The sequence below is a fragment of the Triturus cristatus genome, chromosome 5_1 (genome assembly GCF_964204655.1).
Source record: "Triturus cristatus chromosome 5_1, aTriCri1.1, whole genome shotgun sequence".
Classification (NCBI taxonomy): domain Eukaryota; kingdom Metazoa; phylum Chordata; class Amphibia; order Caudata; family Salamandridae; genus Triturus; species Triturus cristatus.
Window position 1 is genome coordinate 542,518,408 of NC_140587.1, and position 21,647 is coordinate 542,540,054.

The 21,647-nt window shown below is 47.5% G+C and overlaps 1 protein-coding gene across 1 annotated transcript in view; it reads right to left on the reverse strand.

Annotated features, from left to right (window-relative positions):
* GDAP1 (ganglioside induced differentiation associated protein 1) overlaps positions 1-12,180 on the reverse strand; it is a 92,417-nt gene extending 80,237 nt beyond the window's left edge. The window contains exons 1-2 of the mRNA XM_085605418.1: positions 12,006-12,180; positions 8,357-8,549 (exon numbers count right to left, since the gene is read on the reverse strand). Coding sequence (XP_085461544.1) covers positions 8,357-8,549; positions 12,006-12,152 — 340 coding nt within the window. The 5' untranslated portion in view covers positions 12,153-12,180. The remainder of the gene's footprint in view (positions 1-8,356; positions 8,550-12,005) is intronic.
* Positions 12,181-21,647: the final 9,467 nt, after the last annotated feature.

Consider the following 21,647-nt stretch of genomic DNA (forward strand, 5'->3'; position numbering starts at 1 on the left):
AAAGACCAGGCAGGCCAGTGCAGGGAGACCATCACACGCCAATGGGTCCCCGGCAATATGTTGGAAGTTTGAGGCTAACGAGTGCACATACGGGGCATCATGTAAATTCCAACACAGCTGCTCATCCTGCGGGGGTGGGCACCCAGCGGCAGCATGCAAGAGAAGAAAGGAACACAAGGGGGACAGGAAAGACGCAAAGAAATAGTGAAGGGCACACGGGAGCCACAGGGGGACCCAGGGGGTGGGCGGCATTTGGGCTAGCATGGTCACCAATCAACACATACCGGTTACGCAAGCTAGCAAACAGATATCACAACAGGAAGGACGCAGAAACTTTGGTTCACGGCTTTGAGGAGGGCTTCCCCATCCCATTCTCAGGCCCCCTCCCGCCAGGCGGCACCAAAAACTTGAAATCGGCATTACTACACCCAGGAGTGGTGACTAAGAAGTTGGAGAAAGAGAGGTCCCTGGGCAGAATTGAGGGCCCCCTCCCCCCCGACATGAGCAAGGAAATGGTGATCTCCCCTCTAGGGGTGGTGCCCAAGAAGGAGCAGGGACAGTACAGGTTAATACACCACCTATCTTTCCCTCACGGCTCCTCGGTGAATGATGGGATCTGCGCGGAGGTATGTTCAGTGAGCTACTCCTCGATAGACGACGCCATCGACCTAGTTAGGGCCACAGGCCAGGGAGCGCTCATGGCGAAAGTGGACATTGAGTCCACTTTCCACTTACTCCCGGTACACCCGGCAAGTTTCCACTTATTAGGTTTCCAGTGGGAGGGGAGGGTGTATTTCGACAAAGCTATGCCAATGGGTTGCTCGGTCTCATGTGCTTACTTCGAGATATTCAGCACCTTTGTTGAGTGGGCACTGCACGACAGGCACCCGGCGGGCGGGAAGCTCCATTACCTGGATGACTTCCTCTTCACAGGCCCGGCTGGGTCAGCGGTTTGCGGGAACACATTGGCAGCATTTGTGGACTTGGCAGACGAGCTAGGGATCCCCTTGTCCCGAGACAAAACAATGGGCCCCTCTACAAGCATCACCTTCCTAGGGATAGAGATAGACTCGATTGCAGGGACGTCCAGGCTCCCCCCAGACAAAGTAGAGGATTTCAGGGCAGAAATTAGGGGCCTTTGCGGGCGGGAAAAAGCCTCCTTAAGGGAAATCCAAAGGCTCATAGGCAAGCTAAACTTCGCGGCCAGAGTGATCCCAGCGGGCAGGGCGTTTGCCAGGCGCTTGACACAGTTGACATGCGGGCTCCACCAGAAGCACCATCATGTGAGGTTGGGTGCGGCAGTCAAACAGGATCTGCTAATGTGGGACACTTTTCTGGCAGACTTCATCGGCGTGCTGATATGGAGGGAAGGCTGGGTGACCAGCAAGCAGATCGCGCTGTACACTGACGCTTCAGGTAGCACGGGCTTTGGGGCGATTCTGGGCGACAAGTGGTGCGCAGGGCAGTGGCCTAGCAGTTGGCACAGGGAGGGCATGACCAGCAATATCACCTTCTTAGAGCTATTCCCTATCATAGTCGCACTCACAGTATGGAAGCAGGCCCTAAAGAACATGAAGCTGACACTTTGGTCCGACAACAAGGGGGTGGTGCAAGCGATTAACAGAGGGACAGCCAGGTGCCCTAATACTTTGAGACTAATGCGCCGACTGATTAAATTGCAGTTGGAGGGCAACATAGACCTGAGAGCTCGCCACGTACCGGGAGTAGAAAACGAGGTGGCGGACGCCCTGTCCAGAGCACGAATGGCAAGCCTCAGGGAGCTAGCACCCAGCGCCGAGCAGAACATGACCCCCTTTCCGGAACCACTGTGGGGCCTGGCGGGGTTGACCTATCAGAACTAATTGGCCAGGCACTCGCCCCGGAGGCAAACAGGAGGTATAGGAAGTACGTTGCTACCGTAATGCAAGTGGGCGGCATCCAGACCCTGGGCAATGTGGGCGCAACGGGCAGAGCAACCGGAGTATTCATACAGTGGGCGTTTAACGCCAACAAGTCCAGGTCATGGGCACAGGCCCACCTGGCTGCAGTATCGCATTACAGTAAGCTGATGACCGGCCACGACCCAGTTGCATCCCACTACATCAAAACGGCAATGAAGGGTTGGAGACGCTCGGAGGGCACGAGGAGGGATAGCAGGAGCCCAATAGACTACACTAGGCTGGGCAGCCTAATGGGGGCATTGCAGGGCGCGGCCAAAGACGACTTTGAGCTCCTGCTGTTTAGGGCGGTTTTTACGACCGCCTTCTTCGGGGCATTCCGCCTCAGCGAGCTGGTGGCGCCAGCAAAGACAGGGGCAGCTGAGCACTGCTTGCAAGCGGGCGACGTGGCGCCCGGGGCAGGGGAAGTGGAGATCCTGCTGAAACGATCAAAAACAGATCAGGCTGGCAAGGGAGCATTAATAAAACTACGATGCATCAGGGAACAAGATTGCTGCGCAGTATGCTGTCTGCTGGCTTTTATGGCCATACGCCCGGCCGGTGAAGGCCCCTTATTCAGGCACAGTGATGGCACGCACCTGAGCAAATTTTAGTTCAAAGCAATGTTGCGACTCGCACTCAGCAAAGCAGGGCTGCCACCAGCGGCCTTCGGGTCCCATTCATTCCGGATAGGGGCTGCCACTACCGCCGCGCTGCATGGGATGAGCGAGGCGGGGATCCAAGCAGTTGGGCGATGGCGGTCACGGGCATACGGCACCAACGTAAGGCCCCAGCTGCTATGAGATACAGGGCGACTGGGGGAGAAGCGAAGGCACCCCCCAGCAGTCAGGCACCCACATGACAATTTCTGTTGCTGTCCTTTCACCAGCAGGACGGAAACCACGTTTGGTGTGGGTGGTGGGCCACTCGTTTATAAATCGGATGCAAACCTGGTGGCGACGCGGGGGCCACAAGCGGGAAGGACGGCCAGGGGACACCTGCGTGCAGTGGTACGGCCAACCAGGGATGAGGTGGGACCAGCTACCGGCCACCCTGGCAGACCTACAGGCGGAGGCGGTATGGCACCCGGACGTCCTGATTATCCACTTGGGGGGAACGATTTGGCCAAACTGGGGAGGAGAGCACTCCTCCACAACATACAGAGGGACCTCACGGAGACAGCCAAAGCCTTCAGGAGCACCACCATTATTTGGTCGGAGCTGATCAGCAGGAAGGTATGGCGCGGGGCAGAATCCCAGAAAGCGGTCGAGAACTCCCGGAAGAAGCTGAACCTCACTGTAAGCAAATTCTGCAGAATCAATGGTTTGGAGTCAGTCAGACACGGGCTCATCCACACGGGCCGCCCAGAACTCTACGCACAGGATGGGGTGCACCTGTCCGAGGAAGGCATGGGGGTTTTTTGGAACAACATGTGGGGCGCCATGGCTATGGCGGGTTGCAGGTGAAGCCGTCCCAGGAGAGAGGGGGGGAGCCGCAGGAAGACGGGAGCCTCCCTGGCGGCGTGGCGGAGAACGACGGGGAGAACAGTCGGTACGGAGGCACACCGGAGGGCGGTGTGCCGGGACAGGACCACTCACCTTGGGATGCCTCACGGCTGGGCGAGTGGACCGAAGGGTGCGCGTAGGACCACTCACTTTGGGATGCCTCACGGCTGGGTGAGTCGGCCTACCAAGAGGGGGTAGCAAACGGAGACGGCGCTCGCAGCCCAGCCCCCGCCGGTTGGCAGGGCACAACACGAGTCCGGCAAGGCAGCGAGTTGCGGCCTAACTCCGGGACAGCTGCTACACCTCCCACGCAGAAGAAAGGGGAAACCCAACCGGAAAGAACCGACAGAAGGACCAAGAGACAAGACTAACATGCCAATAAAGCTTTTACCAAACTGCCAGTATAACTACATGTATTCCTAATAAAACTGCGGCCAACAAATGACCACCACAAGAAGTGTGTACGTTGGCTTATTTGCACAAGGATTACAACGTGGGGAGAGTACCACTGGTGGGGGGAGAGTGGGCTAAGTGCGGGGGTTATCGCAGAGGCAGCCCCCAACGGGGGCATAAGAGGCCGGCGCCATAACCAACGCCGGGCCCCCTCCCCACCCCCGCAAAACCGTTTTTTTGGCGCCAAGAAGCGCCCACAGTACAGGAGGCTACCCGCCCCCCCCAGCCGCAGCCGCTGGCATGGCGCCAACCCCCCCGGCCAATGGGGGCCCTAGCCCCATACGAACGGCCCAATGAGGGGGGAACACCGGCAGGGGCGAGCTACGCTGGGGGGGGATATAAGCATGGCTCTCCCAAGCTGGCTACTATACTTGGGAGCGGGGGAGCAGCACCGGCGAAGGACCCCCCCTTTTTCTTTGACCCACCCACCCACACCTGAGGAACAGCTATGTCGCAGGGCTGAGGAACAGGCAGGACGCTGGGCGGAGAACGACGGGGAGAACAGTCGGTACGGAGGCACACCGGAGGGCGGTGTGCCGGGACAGGACCACTCACCTTGGGATGCCTCACGGCTGGGTGAGTGGACCGAAGGGTGCGCGTAGGACCACTCACTTTGGGATGCCTCACGGCTGGGTGAGTCGGCCTACCAAGAGGGGGTAGCAAACGGAGACGGCGCTCGCAGCCCAGCACCCGCCGGTTGGCAGGGCACAACACGAGTCCGGCAAGGTAGCGAGTTGCGGCCTAACTCCGGGACAGCTGCTGCACCTCCCACGCAGAAGAAAGGGGAAACCCAACCGGAAAGAACCGACAGAAGGACCAAGAGACAAGACTAACATGCCAATAAAGCTTTTACCAAACTGCCAGTATAACTACATGTATTCCTAATAAAACTGCGGCCAACAAATGACCACCACAAGAAGTGTGTACGTTGGCTTATTTGCACAAGGGATACAACGTGGGGAGAGTACCACTGGGGGGGGAGAGTGGGCTAAGTGCGGGGGTTATTAAGTTTGTGGGGCGGTGTTTGATGGAGGGAAGTAAGAACTGGTTTTGAGTCTGACCAGAAGACATTTTGACTTTGGGAGTAGGGTGCGGCCATAGAGATTGTGCTGGAATGCATTTTTATGGCGTATGGGTGAAACCACCTGATGTGCATCCCATGTGTTAGAATGCACTAATAGTCCACGACTTTCCCATAATGCCTTGCTCTGCGTTGCATTATGCTTGGTACTTTATGTGCTGTGCTGTGGTGGTGTTTACAGGAATCTCAAGTGTTTCATGTCACCTGTGAGTAGCTCGTCAAGGTTCTCATTATCAGTGCCTTGCATCACAGAGGTGAAAGCCCAAGCAGCCACATAAAACTAGAGAAACAAAACGAGCGAGAGGAGCACCGCAGGGCGGAGGAACCATTTTTCTGAGAGTTAGTGGCGAGTTACTGCTCCAGGTTCTGCTGTGCTCCCTCGGTTAAAGTTAAAAAGACGAGCTGAGCTATATGCTAGGAAAGGAGCTACTGGGAAGATTTGAGTACAATGAAGCGACAGACTGGGAGCTGGCAGCCATGGGAAGCTCCCTGAGCGGATTATGACAGTAGTTATAGCCAGCAAAGGGGGCATTCTGATTGGCTGGCCAGCTCCTACTATTCCAATGGAAGTTATAACCAACGCATTAGTGCTCGTTTTATTGACAGCAAAAGGTGACCATCTGAGCCGAATAGTAGTGAGACTTCAAGGTGACATGCATGTTGCACGTAGTTGTCTTCATCAGGTGCATGACGCACTGAACAAAACATCAGCCAATAAATAAAGCTGCTCTGCTCTTACCACGGTGTGGTGTTGTAAGAGTGTGACTTGGCTAACCCACATTTCACACTAAAGTTCTTCTGGGACCTCGGGAGTTTTGGTAGATGGTGATACCGAGGCACAGTGAGTTAGCGTTAGGGTGACTTTACCAGGGTCACAGAGATTGTCCAAGTGGGGAAAACAGTACAAGAACCCAGGTGTCCCTAGCTCCACAGGGCGTCTTTTAGCACATACAGCAGCTGGTGGGCAATCAAACTAAAACACAGGCCAAAGTACAACATTGGAACAGCTTTGAAAATAGTGTCCTCGCCATCTTAGTGCAGGCGAGCCTGGTCAGCATCAGCAAGGATAACTGTGAGGACTTGTTTGAGGGTGATGCAGCATTTCCTGAAGCTAAAACATTTTCTAGTGGTGTGTTGAGGCTGATGACACACCTTATGCAACAATTTCTGAAACATTAAAAAAAGCTAGTGATCTTTCTAAACATTGACATCTCACAAACGGATGAGCTGTTTCTCACCAAACAAAAGAAAATCACGTCATCACTTGGAGGACGTGTTTACCTGAACTCCAGTAATTACTGGTTCTGTCAACAAGTGGGCATAACTCACTAGACTGCAAGAAAGCCAACGCATTTTGGAACCCTGTGACTGTCCACCACTGACCTCTGCCCTCTGGCACAATCTAATGTCCCACGGTGACACATCACCACCTAAAGATAAAATTCGGCAAAAGCAAAACTAAAATATCAAACAATTCTAACAGGGAGTTGCTTCTCGCTCTTGCTCTGTTGGAAATAAGATCCCTATCCCACAAATTATGATTTACTCCTTTCTCTAATTGGTACGCACAGTGTGGTGCATCCACACTACATCACCCACAAACTCCCACATTCACCTGTGATCCCAATCACCTGAGAGACACTTTATCCTGAGGTGCCACCAGCTTTCTCCATGCTCTAATTCCAGTCTTCAACAGTGTAACTGTTTCCTTCATTTCTAGCCCCATTACAGGCTCTTTGCATTCCTACTGCAACAGTTGCTCCCACTGCGAACCCCGTGTCGGGGAGCCATGCTTCCTATGAGCAGTTCACTTCCCCTACCAAATTCAAAGACCCTTTGAAAGCTGGCTGATTCAACACAGCATCTGTCCTCCACCATGACACTCAGATTCACTGCTCCCACCTGCTTAGCAGCATTAACTTTTCATATCATGTAAATTTAAATTTGATCATGCACCGAATGCAATCTCCCTAGATTCTGTGTGTCCTGTAATCCTTCCTTATATTTATTATCGCATGGACACTTTCAGATTCTCCACCTGTGTATGGATGTATTATAGAATGAAATTCATAAAAGGTATATTTGGAAATATAGCTTTCACCAACTCAGTCTGTCAAGAGTGAACTCCAAACTTGACTTCAGCCTCTTTCTGGAGCTGGGCCGGCCAGCTGGGAAACTCAGATAACCTCTCATGGTGGTGTGAGAGGCGGGTCTGGCACTGTCGGCTGTGAGACGGCAAAGCGGAAGTGACGTAGCCACTCAGGGGAGCCGGTGGTGGGGCCACCCTGCTGGTGCAGTGCAAACAATGGAACGAGCAGAGGCTGTTGGGGTTCCTTTGAAGAGTAAGTTGACACTGCGCCCCTGCTAGCCTTTCCTTTCCAGTCATTTACCATTGTACACTTATGCACCTGTTTCCCCTCTGAACCCATTGTTTTAGAGTCATTTCGCTGTTAATAAGCTGGACTGCAGAGGATTATATGGGATGAAATATAATTGGGGCCAGAGGGGACAACAGAGACTGCAGTTGCACTCGTGTATTACCGAAGGTAGTTGAGCACTCTGTGCTGGCAGGTCTTCCCTTGCTTGTGCTTCTGGAGCTAGAATTTGACAAGGTTTGTAAGTCAAGTGCTGTGTTGGCAGCCAGGTAAGGCCGGCTACTCCACTGGGTGTGAGGGGTGGTTTGTGGTCACAGCTCTATGGGTGATGTAGCCGCGTTTGTAGGTGACCTGGGCTTGCAGGTGCAGACAATGAAAAACAATCAATGAAGGAGTTGTGTGATTGATGTATCACTGAAATGCACAAAGTACAAATCCCTCCTGCGGCTTGAATAAATGTCCAGGCATTTAAATCACTGTATGACCACCTTGGAAATGTACTGATCTACGACATCAACATATTGTATGCCGCAAATTCACCTTATGATATAAGAATACTCCACCAACAGAGCCCATTCATAAGATTTGTCAGGACTCTAGACGCTAATACCAGTTGTGAGTACAAAACTCAATGGCGGGCTTGTTATAGACCAGGGAAGTTTGAAAGGCTGAGTGGACCCACCAGAGTTCAGATCCGTGGACTGTAGCTTACAAACAAATCTATGCAATTGACATATTGGTCCACTGAACTCTCGTAACAAATATGGTGAGTAAAAATGGTGCAACCCATCCACTGTACGGTGTAGTGTTATGACACTACACCTACGAAGCATGTATTACACCACAGCGAAGTCATGCTATCCAAGGACCATGATATCATAGATCATAGCTTGGTAACTGGCATTTATTTAGCTTAAACCAGGCAGCACTAGTTAGGTAGGTATGGTGCAAGGCTGGGGATTAGTCGATAAATACTCGTGTGTATGTATAGAATCCATACATTACCATCCACGAAGGTCCTTTCCAGATAGTCGATGATCTGGGTGGCTTCACAGATGATATCCTCCCCGTGGATGAAGACAGGCACTTCTCCGGAAGGGTTCAGGCGCATAAACCAAGGCTCGTTGTGCTCACTCAGAGGCAGACTCACGTCATGCTCTTCACAGTGCAATCCCTTCTCAGCAATGACCAGGCGCACCTGAAAACAGGACATTTCTGGATTAGCTCTTCACTCTTGGTATTTTGAAATGAGTTTGTGTGCACGGCAATGCACTGCTGTCACATCCTTTTTACGTGTATGCGCCAACCGGAAAGCAGACTCCTGTGATATTCGAAATTAGGAACTAAATTCCTTTTGTTTGATTTTGAACATTTTACTCATAGCACTGCAATAATGCTAGTGACCATTAAAATAATATTGTTGCATCACAACCAATAAAACGTAGCACTGCCTAATCTACTCAACTGTTTTTTAAGTCTCTAAATGAAGGAGATAACTCGGGGCTAGGAACTTTACATTTCCTGCTTCCAAATCACCCTCTCCCTGGTTGCTTGCTGTGTTATCAACCAGGTTTGCGCTTTTTGTTTTCGTTCTTCTCCGACCTTACTGCACTTCAATGTGTGGAAATGATTCACTATTGTGCCTTGGCACCACAACGGTTGTCCTGAATATGCTAGGAGTTAAGATTAAGCCTGGACCAGCATTGTGCCAGGGTGGACTCCATCATGGCATGCATGCCCACACTGATTTAAAACTTATCACTATAGTACAAGGCCATCATTGCCAGCAGGTGAGGGTGCCATGGAAGCCACCAATATGTCACAAATTACCACCATTGTGCAATGGATTCACACAATATGGAAATAATGACCACCATATTGACATAATCACCACTCTGCAATGGATGCCAACAATATGCCAGGAATTGCCATCATAATGTGAGGACCAGCACTTTACAAGGGATGGGCAATGGGCAGCATCCAATGGATGCTCACAAGTTGCCAAGAACTACCATAAGTTGGAAAGGCTCTGGGGGAAGGAGTAATTTTGAAGGGCCTTAAGTGGTTAGTGGAGGGGCCAAATAGGACTGCTTTTGGCAGTCAAGAGGGGAGTGACAAGGGGACCACTGTGTGTGCTTCAGGGGGCCATGTACAGGCGGGTCATGAGTACTTCCAACACATGGCTTTCATTTCTTCCCTATTGCTAGAACGGCTTACAGGGAGAACTCTTTCTTCCACCAGCAAAGCCTCAAGGTCCTGTGTTTTCATAGCGACGTGAAATGGGGCATTTATTAAAATGAGTACATAACACTTTCTCTCAAGGCGCCAGAATCGTTGACATAAAACCTGAAACGGCTAGAGAGCAGGCATTTTCCATCTATGCACCCAGGATACATTAGGACCACCCCAAGGCTGCTCCAATGTAGGAAAGAGTTTAAGACTCACCTCATTAAAGAAGACCACAGTGAATTAACCATCCACAACTGACTTTCCTCTCCAAGAACTCGTTGTCTTTATGCTGAGCTTTACCCTGTACAGCGCCCTGCTGCCTTTTGGCTATGTTTTTGCTATAGATATACCATATACATATATACATAATTCTACCACTGATATAAGAAGACAGAGATTGTGCGTCGAAGTGGGTGCGGCTATATGTGCTGCATTTTGAATGCTGTTTTCAATGAGGATGTGTAATTTTGGTTCTAAACACAGCCAAAAAAACAAGGACAAAAATATATTTCTAATGTACAAACTGAGATCAAAATATCTACACCATTAGACATCGAAAAAGTTACTTTTAAAAATAAATGTGTTTTTACAGCTCGGACTCTGCATTAACTGTATATTTCGTCACAGTTTGGCTTGTTTGACTATATTAGGCAGCAAAACTGGTCTTTTTGAGACAGTGAATGTCAGTCACCAACTGCCACTTCAAAAACTTCAAAACAGGCCTATGAGGACTATACATTAATGTTTTAATGGTCAGCAGGTTTCTAATTCCTGACCGATACAGCCCCAACAATGGGTCTCAAGGGGGCTCGGATTGCACCTTAAAAAAATTAAGAGTTAACTTAAGGTCAGAAAAAGTTTTGTTCAGTTTGCATAGGGTCGGGCACAAACGACCTACACTGGATTAGTAACAGGGACTAAGACAGACGGATCCCTGGAGCACAGTAAAGACTTTAGCAAGCCGAGAAGCTAGCTGGCCCAGGACTTTCTGCTTCAACAAGCCTTCACAGAATAAATTATTAAGAAACGCCAATGTTTGAATGTTAACAGGTCACGGAAAACGAATTAAAATGTACTGAAATCAATGCATACATTGCACGAGGTATTACCATTAAAAAGAACCATTCATGAGACTGAGTTTAAAAGTGGAGTGGGGCGATCTCCAGGTTCCCATGCAATGTGTGAGGCTATAGAGCAGTGCTACTCAAAGTAGGACCGGGGGCCGCATGCGGCCCTCCTGACCTTTACATGCGGCCCCTGAGCAGCAGCAGCAGCACTGGGCTACTGTTAAGTCGACTCAGCATTAACATTAAAAATATGTTAAATACAGACCAAGCACGTATTTAAGGGTTAATTGAGGTTAAACAAAAAAAATCAGAAAGTGTATTTTATTGATCTGTAGAACCATTTCACCTTAGTAAATCAAATTATATCAGTGCATTCAGAAGTATTTTTTTTTAAATGATGGTTTTCAAAAATGAATTTGGAAACATTCATGCCCCCCTAGCCCCACTGACAACAAAGCCATTAGTCATTACACCCAAGCACAGGAGATGGTTTTGTACAGCACCTATTCTGAGGTCATGTATTTCGAGGTCCTCCTATATGTGATAATGAAAAAAGACGGAAATTAAAATAAAATAATTGTCCTGGGTCACACAATGTGGTCAAGTGGAGAAGCCAGGATTCATACCAGGTGTTCTGGTTTCACATTGCACAATTGAGTTCAGCCAGAAAATATACATGCTTCGCTTCCACTACACCCCCCTCCCCCGCTGGAATCGGTGCACCCCTCGGTCACACCAAAGAAAAACCTTTGGCCCCGGGACAATGTTTGTGAGTACCCATGCTCTTGAGGTTTTCTGGAAAGGATAAATACATTCTCAAAGCATTGCCATTGAAGGAGACACCGTCAATCACTTAGAGGCACAGCAAGTATCAGCCATACGACTGCCACTGGTGTCCTTTGTGGTAGGGTCGCAGCATGTCCTGTCTTCCGGAAGTGGATTTACATGAGTCTTGGTTTTTATCGTCCTGTTGGTTTGAAATGTCCCAGTATAGTCTCAGACAGATATGCACTGTTCATGTACCGTGGTGTGCAAAGTGCGTGTAACGTTATTCAGACTGCCAGAGTAACGTTCCATGCACATATCACGTTACATGCACAATGCACGTCAGTTTCACGGTCTCGTCTCATTCTCCTTGAACACAGGTGATGAAAGCGGACGCCGGAGTGCCAGCATGGAATGTGCACCGCTCTTTCATCAGTCACTTCGCATGGCCCCTCCTGTACCCCTTTGTGCCTCGGAGGCGTAAATGCAGGTGCTAGGCACCGCGCGCTACGGCCGCTGCCTTGAACGTACGCATTGGTCAGGGCGCCGACGCGCTGTCCCGGTGCTGAAACCTTTGCTCTTCGACTGCCTACCTTCTGGGAGGTGAAAGACTGGGTCCAGTGATACAGAACGAGCTTCTCATTTCCTCCGACGGCTGCCTGTTTGACCACGGCGTCCCTACCAGGGTCCTGTCCGCCGCCCTCCGGTGCCATTCCCGCAGCCCCCTGGTCGCTCTCCATCTCCTGCTGCCTTGCTGCCCGGCCCTGCGCTGTCACCAGCTACGCAGAGCTGTCCTCGAAACAGAGCACGTCGGGAGATGTAGTTTTATCCCTCAGTAAGGCAACTTTCAATGTGCTGTGTGTGTAATTAAATATAATTTGAACGAATATAACAATGTTGTACTATCTAGCACGTGTGGAGTGGGATATATATTAAAAAAGATTACAATCCAAATACTGCCGATAAAACATGCTTTTTTATATTCATGTTCGTGCAATAACATTTAACTTTGAATACATATATTTCTGAGTTAATCTTAATATTTTCTCAGTTTAAATAACTAACTACCTCAGCAAGTCCCAATAATATAAGCATTTAAAGATATTGCCTAGCAACAAACCCACATAGATAACATACTGTCAAAGACAGCGATGCGTTCTAACACATGTTCTATATTTTGCATTGGTAATTGCCATCTTGGATTTGTTTGTGGTGTACCAGTCCCTTTCAAGGGACCGTCAAGCACATGATGTCTCTATATGGCACAAACGCCAAGCAGAGATCATCAAAGTAATAGTTTGGAAAACCTACTGTTACTGATTGTTGGAGATACAGGACTGGGCAAACAGGAATGGTGTTCCTCTCCACATTGGATGGCCCCTTAAAATATAGACTGGTAACAAGGTATATCCTTGCCAATGCTGTCACAATATCTCGATCTGCAAGCTCCTATTTGTTGCAGTACCTAACACCCTGGTTGCACTGGGTTCCCTGTGAGCACAGTGCTGTACTATTAGAGCGCTTCAGCAACTGGGCTGCGTAACTGGCTCCACGATCAATAGCCCTACTGTTCTTCAGTCTCAGGCTCCACTACTTCAACTGAACTCCATCTACAGAGGAGGCAGTCGTCAGTTTTTTCAAGACAAAACGTTGATGTTACTTTCCCCCATATTTTAATGCAAATCAATGAGTAAATAAGGTTCACATCTCTTGTGTGGAGTTTCCATTCCTTGACAGGTAAGTGCTGCTGCCTCTTGAGCCTCGTCTCCCCAGCCTGCTTACTGTATAGCACCGAATTTCGACATAAGCTCTCCATCCTGCCCTCTGTGGCCCTCCTGCCAACAGATGAGGTTGCATAGGGCTCTGAACTGCTAGAGCAGGGGCCCGCATCTGAATGGTAAGAAACTGGGCAGCCGAGTCAGCTCCAGACGCAGTATGATAGGGCTTCCACTTTACTGTGGATTTTAATGTTAGTCAACATGGACACTGACCTGACTGTAATGAAAATGTGTTTCGGATACAGCCATGGAGCACATCAAAGAAAAGACTGGGCATTTGAGGGTACCTAAGAATAGGTAATCCACAGACCCTGCTCCTATGCAGCCTGCTCTTTGCCTACTGGACTAGCCACTCCCTGCCCGGGAGAGAAGGGAAGCTCGCCAAATACTCGCCGTATTCCAGAGATGGACCAGCCCTGTGGCCTGGCCTGCACCCACCGTTCAAATACTTATTGATGCAAGAGAGGAGGAGATACTCTGCACACAGAGAGAAGTTGAAGCTTTCGCAGGTCCTCCTTGACCGGTCAGCCAGTGGCTTGTAGCGGAAGCTCCACAATCCCTATAACTAGCTCTTGGTCAGGGTTAAGCTAGTCTTAGGAAAGTGAGACAGAGAGAACACGGCCAAGAAATTGCCCAACCGGAACCGAAATCATTTGAAGGTTAAAAACAAAACCCGAAATATTTTACAGAAGTGAAGATGAAGAAAATCTCGGTTATGAACATTATGATATTGGTGAAACAGAACCTATTGATTCAGTGTATACAATACGTGTTCTTACTCAGGGCACATTCAGCTTTGCCATTTTCTAAAGTGCTGCAAGATTGTCAACGTAGGTATCTTTTGCACAGCCCTTAATGATTAAAGGAGAAGCAGCCATACTGTCTTTTAGAGCTAAAAATAGTAGCCAGGCTTACATAAAGTCACGAGACTCCTACAGATAGACCACATTTTTACCAAAATGCCCCTGAAATTGATTCATATGTGGAACACTCAGTTGCTGTGAGGATGAATAGGTTGTGTAAGGGAGAAATCCTTTATGATTTAATGTTCTTTTAAAGTTCTTCCTCCAAACCTTTGACTTTTGCAAAAGGTGAAATAAAAACGACTGGTCAGCTCGAGGCAGCATGGCAGGAGAGTTAATAATAATAATAATGCATTTTATTTGTTTCAATTAATTAAAATTGTTACAATGAAGTGCAAGCTTCAAAGATTTAAAATATTACGTTAGACAATAAAACAAATAAAACGGTGCAAGTGGTCAACTGTCAAAGACTTCAATTAAATCTATTCCATGATTAAAACAATGTCTTAGAGTTTTTCATTAAGGTGCAGATTTTCACTCCTCTATATAGGACCGAGAGAGATTTCGTGGTGGGTGTTCAGGTATATGTTCGATGCTTTTAGCCACGGAGATTTCAATAAAGTGCGATGTGCGAGGCGTTGCCTAAGAGTTCTTTCACCTTGTGTGCAAATTTCGCAAATCTTGCCAGTTCCATTGGTATGTCCAAATTGAAAAGAAGTTTCATCGCATCTTGACATGTGCGTGTTTCATATTTTAAAAACAATGGTTTTAATAAAGTGCGACGTGCGTGTGCCAAGCAGTGGCATATGCAAACCAAGTGAGCCATGGATTCCTCTTACTGTTGGCAGAGTCGGCAAGTGCTGACCACCTTTGCAGATTTCCAGCAGATGTTAATATCTTTTATCGGCAGCACCATGAGTCTATTTGGGAAAAAGGGGGTGGTGATGGACAGAGTTTCTGAATGATGCAGAATACTCTTACCAAGTCAAGAGATCGTGGTTTTAATCCATCACCGTTTTTTAGCTCACTGCACCATCCCAGCTCAGAACCTGGCTACATGCAAATTAGTCTGTACCTGTCCCAGTGCATGATGGGAACAGGGCGAACCAAACTACCAAGCCAATTCCTATACTGGGAAGGAAACAAGCTTACGGGGACCGGTTTCTGGCATCACAGCCTTCATCAGCCCGGCTTGCCTGAATCCTGATGGTGCAATGAGCAAGGGACTCACGTCTGAGCATACCCTCCCACACTGAGTGTGGATAAAATCGATTTGGGAAAAAGGGGGTGGTGATGGACAGAGTTTCTGAATGATGCAGAATACTCTTACCAAGTCAATAGATCATGGTTTTAATCCATCACCGTTTTTTAGCTCACTGCACCATCCCAGCTCAGAACCTGGCTACATGCAAATTAGTCTGTACCTGTCCCAGTGCATGATGGGAACAGGGCAAACCAAACTACCAAGCCAATTCCTATACTGGGAAGGAAACAAGCTTACGGGGACCGGTTTCTGGCATCACAGCCTTCATCAGCCCGGCTTGCCTGAATCCTGATGGTGCAATGAGCAAGGGACTCACGTCTGAGCATACCCTCCCACACTGAGTGTGGATAAAATCGATTTGGGAAAAAGGGGGTGGTGATGGACAGAGTTTCTGAATGATGCAGAATACTCTTACCAAGTCAAGAGATCATGGTTTTAATCCATCACCATGAGTCTCACTGCTAAGATTCGCTTTAAACTTGACTTATTTAAAGCGGCATCAAGATATGGCTGCCTTAGGCTGTCTTCGTAAGAGGTAGCAAGTATCCTGATGTTGCTGCTGGAGAGCCTCACTTCCTTCATATCCTCTTCCTTAGAAAGTAGTTTAACTTTCAAGATCGATTTTAGGGTGCCGGGCTGATTAATAAAATCCTGCCAGTTGGACATGTTGAGGTGCAATTCGGTGCTAGCGGTGGGCAGGGCTTTGGATCATGAGTTATTTCCTTTCCCAAATATTGTTTTTAAAATTGCTTTCATTGAGTGCGGGGGGGGGCGCACATACCCCTCGATAGAACCGCACAATCAAGGCCCAATGCTTGTAACTCTGTTTATATAGCCCGAATTTCAATTGGACCAGTGCATTCCGGGCATGTGCTGGTATTTGGAATACTTGCTTAAACGCTTGACAGTTGGCTTGTTCCAAGATGTTACTAAAAGCCGCCGGGAATGCCAGTTGACCATATGTGAGTGAGGGTAGCAGCTTAGTGCATATGACCTTTCTGATGGGTTTAGTGGATGGGCCACTTAGTTTAGAATTCAGTTTGCATAGGGCATACGTCACTGCCTTAGCTTTTGTTTCAGTGGAAGAGATGTGTGCCGTGGGTTTCCCATTGCTCATAAGCCAGACCCCCAGGTAGTTGTATTTGGTTGTTGTTGCTATTTTCAAGATGGCCAGTGTCCAATGTTGTCTGAGTTTGTTGGCATACTTCCCAAATATTACTACCTTCATCTTTCCTGCATTTGCCCGTAAGTCATTAATGTGGTTGTACTTGTTTAGTGCTTCCAGTAATTTTGCATGCCTGTTTTGGTGTGGTCCAATAGCACCATGTCGTCTGCGTACTGCATTAAAAACAATCTAGTCGAGCCAATTTTAGGAGATAAAAGGTTAGCCTTGGATAATGTATTGCCGAGGTCCGCCGTGTATAAATTAAAAAGGAGGGGCACCAATACTCAGCCTTGTTTCAGCCCTCGGTCTGTTGGGATCTTTTTAGTGGCTGCATTCGTCGTGAGTTTCACCCGTACCCATGTTCCGGTGTATAGGCTGATTATTGTCTTTAGCAGTATCGGTGGTACCCCCCAGTTTTTTAGTTTCCGCCACAGCAGGCTCTGGTTAACGCCATCAAATGCCGCGGAGTAGTCCACAAAGCATGCAAAGAGTGGAAGCTGCTTTTCCTGAGTGGACTGTTCTGCTAGGTAAGCGAGAGCTAAGATGTTATCCGTTGTTGATGCTCCAGGCCTAAAACCAGATTGATAGGCTAGTAAGATTTCATTATCGTCAGCCCATCCCTGCAAGTCTTGTAAAAGAAGGCTTGCATATCCTTTTGCCTCGATGTCCAGGAGAGCAATCAGCCTGTAGTTCGCTGGGTCCCCGGTGTCTCCCTTTTTGTGAATGGGTTGCAGCAAAGAACTTTTCCATGTCTCCTGTACTTTAGAGTTGGTCAGGCAATATTGGTCGAGTCAGCATGGCAGGAGAGTTGCAGGAACCCAGATTATGAAGCAAGCAACACAGGAACAGTGCAAGAACCTGCTGAGAGCAGAAATTATTAAATGAGAAGCCAGAGGGTGTATAAAATGGAAAGCTAGGAGCCCAAGCACATGCATGCCAGAGGAGAGGAGCCACTCAGTGCTCTAAAAGTTAAAGGATGAGCTTGGTAAAAGCATCGGCCAGAGAAGATGGGCATCATGGACAAGTAGTTTATGACACCAAGTGTGCAACTACATAGCATCAGGAAACTGCCAACAAACCAACAGCCAACTTTGTTCTGTCAGTCATCTTGAATGCAACATTGAAGTATACCATGTCAAGATCACTGTTACTATTATTTAAAGGACGTTAAGCTTGCTATGAAGAGACTAATACTTTCCCATGTGAACCAAACTAAATTTACTTTTCCACGGCCAACCCAACTGTCTCAGACTGAATAACATACTATATAGCAAGTCGTGTCACATGTACAGATTCTGGGAAAACTAAAGCCTAATGTAGTAGAATGGTGAGAGATTCACTAAATGTATCTTGTAGTAAATGTTTCTTTTTGCTTGTTTCTCCTTGGTTAAGAGCATTTGAATAATGTACTCATATAGTGAATGTATGAAATCCTTTGTTTATAGAACTATAGAAGAATGTGATTCCTCCATGATAGGAGGACACGTTTCCCCTTTCTTCGAAGGCAAATCTATGCTGGATTTTCAATAATACTTTATGAGTTCTTCACTGTATTACTTGTGATTTGTACACATATCGTACTAATTGATTGATTACTAAGCTTACACATTTCTGCAATTGCTATTCCTTGAGTAAACCTTTAAACTTTAGACCTCGTCCTTCATTCTTATTCAGAAATGCTTTTACCCTAATATTGAAGGTGTACGATTCAAGTATCAGGAGAGACAGTTCAAACAGGGAGCCCCAAAGTCTGGTAGGGACTACACCACTCTCGATCCAATCCCTTGGTGCACACAACAGGGAATGAGAAATAGGTTTGTGCGCTTGCACATCGATCATATAAGTATAAGGGGGTGCGGTCAGTGAATGTGGGTGTGGGATAGGCTGAAACTAACAAAATATACTGGGCCCGATTCACAAAACTAACTTAAGACAAAATCCTAAACTTACTACCATTTTGGTATTCACAGAAGGCACTTACTAATTTTGGTATTCACAGAAGGCACTTACTCATTTCGGTATTCACAGAAGTTAGGAGTCCTAACTTTAGGACTCCTTAATGCCTTCTGTGAATACCGAAAGCCTTCAAATTAGGATTTGTCTCAGTTTAGTAATAGTAAAGTTAGGACTCCTAACTTTAGGACTCCTAAATGCCTTCTATGAATACCGAAAGCCTTAAAATTAGGATTTTTCTCATGTTAGTAGTAGTAAAGTTGGGAGTCCTAACTTTAGGACTCCTAAACTGAGAAAAATCCTAATTTTAAGACTTTCAGTATTCACAGAAGGCATTTAGGAGTCCTAACATCTGTGAATACCGAAGTGAGTAAGGGTCTTCTGTGAATACCAAAATGAGTAAGTGCCTTCTGTGAATATGAAAATGGTACTAAGTTTAGGATTTTGTCTTAAGTTAGTTCTGTGAATCGGGCCCACTGTAACTATGTTGCTGGCTGCTCACCTTCAAGTAAATGCATATAAAATATAACACACAAACCTTAAATAAAAAATAAATGCAAGGTATACAAATGCACGGGAAATGCACTCTTTTAGGTTTTGAAATCTAATTTGGTTATTGCGATCATTGCAGATGTCTGTGTAATCAGAGAGTCACAGAATTAAACCCTGGCTGACGTGGTGGGAAATAGAGACCTATATCTATAATGCTACATGGTCCCAGACTGCAACAGAAAGCACAGTGAATAAGTGGTTATTTTAAAATGTAAGAAAGGCTGAGACAAAATATGCAACAAGATTTAATGTTTACGATAAGCACATTCATAATATATGTTGTAGTAATACGCAATCAGACTGAAGTTAGGCTGATTCTAGTGCAAACGTTTTTCTAAGTTTACCTTAAAAGGATGCACTTCAGAACTTAGCTAGTAATTCCCTAACATTACCTCCCCCCAAAAATAAAAAATTCTTGGTCACCATGAAGCTTCAAATGACTCTATCAATTAAAACTTATACTGGCTCCCAAGTAGCCTTTAGTTTTGCTGATTAACAAATTGCATGCAGGCACCCTGGCGAGAAGGCTTGTTTCTTCGTTAGCTGTATGTCCCTCCCTAGGATTCACAGTACAGGAGTCCCATACCCTTACCTTTCAGCTTTCGGTACCTTAAGATCAGCATTAGCCATCCAAGGCACAGTTGTTTATTTGACTAAAAGTATGGGAACTGTAGTAGGAAAACTGAAAAAGCCTGGGAATCCTGTTCCCAATAGATCCCACTCACTTCGACCTCTGTAACAAACAATACAACTTCGTTTATTTAGCACCGCTGAGAAACAGAAGGAGGTCTCTCCATTTCAAGCAGTGTTGTGGTATGAAGTAGGTAGAATATACATGAAAGAACAATTTTGAAAAAGTCAATAGGCCCGTCATTAAAGTGCAATACCTTTGAAATATGGTTCTGCATGCCTATGTTTGCATGTGTTCAGACATTTTAACTCACAAGGTGCCACCCAGTGAGGAGCTGATATCACAGCATGTGCATTCAATTAACTGGACCCCGCACAGCTAATGTCCATTGCGGGGTGTGAAACCTCCCCATGACATCAGCGGCAGCCTCAAAAAACTTGATTTTGTTTGGCCGTGGGATGGGGCAGTCAGTTAGTTAAAGTGCTCAGCACAAGGCCCCTGTCCCCTTTAAGTCCTCTTCCCTTCACACACACTGAAAATGTTCACAAGTTGGCAGGTCTGTGTGTTGCCACATTAACGCCAGACTTGGTTTCGACAATAACATCCAGGGGAAACAAGGCCAGAAGTACACAAGATTCATATTAAGAGCCAGCTCTGTGGGACCAAAGTTATCAACATTAAGTGGACGAAAGGTTGAATCCTCTCTTTCGTCAGTATTTTATACACACATGCCTGAAACAGACAGGCAGGGGCGGCTCCTCCATGTGGGCAGAGGAGCGTCGCCTCACCGCTTTCTCGCAGTGCAAGAAGCAGAAACATAAAATGGTATTATAAATACAATTTTATGTTTCTGCGAGAAAGCAGAAAAAGAGTTTAGTTGGGGGCGGGTAGGTAGGCGGGTCTGTTCGAGAGCAGGGGAAGAGTGGCTTGCCCAATGTTGTGGGCCCTGACTGTATAGTCGGCCCTCTGGGGCCGATCAAACCAGTCAAGTACACTCTTCATTTTCTCCATATAGGCTGCATGCAGCCTACATGGAGAAAATGGCCTCCCCATAGACGCCTGTGTGGTAGGCACCCTAACCAATCATAACGCTGCCATTGAAGCATTGTGATTGGCTTCCTGTTCCTTCAGAGGCAGGAAAGCAGGAGCAGATGAAGCAGTGAAGACGCAGGACCCTGGAAAGGTTAGTTTTTAGATTTTTTACTATTATTTAACGCCCCCCCCCCCACGCGACCCCGTGCCTGCTTCCCCACCCGTGAGCCATGCTGGCCACGACTGCAGACAGGCAACCTATTGTACAGCAACTACACTGCCGTCAAGTGCTTGCATGTTAGGTGTGACGCCTTTAGCCATTCCTGATTGTTAAGTCCACAACATGTTGTCTTATCGGTCTTGTAGTTTCACTCTTCACCTTGTTAGTAAGGGCTGAAAAACTCAGCATACCAAGTGCTGCTGGCTTAGTAGCCAGGACTGGTAAAAAGTGTCACATATGACCTGGGAGGACATGACATCTTTGACTCAGTTTGCCAACTCGGTGCATCTCTGCAGGATACCATGTTTACAGTCTTAAACATTAATATTACAAATATTTATTGGCAGCTGCTTTATTCCAATCAAGATCATAGTTTCCGAAAGCAATAGGTGTTCATGTAAAGTACAGGAAAGGAAGCTCCATGTCCTGCCGACACAAATAAGGTGGCAGCTAGGCCTGGGTGGTGAACTTAGCTCCGTTCGCGGATATTGCAAGTTTTCTGCACTCCGCACTCCACGGAGCTCGCGGAGTGCAGAAAACTCCACTTCGCGATGTGCAGCGGAGTTTTTTCCCCACTCGTGAGCGCGAACGGTAGGTTTGCGCTCGCGAACGTTAAGGTTGCACTCACGAACGGTAAGGTTGCGAGCATGAGCTGCCGCTCATGTAGAATTTCTACCCGAATGCAGGAATACCAACACAAACTGCACTTCACACTGCACTCCGCCACTTGCGGAAATTCGTGGAGTGTTTTTGTAACTTCGCGGAGTTCCGCGTAGCAAAACTCCACGAACTACGCCCAGGCCTAGACTGGCAGCCCAAATCCTGCAACATCAAAGA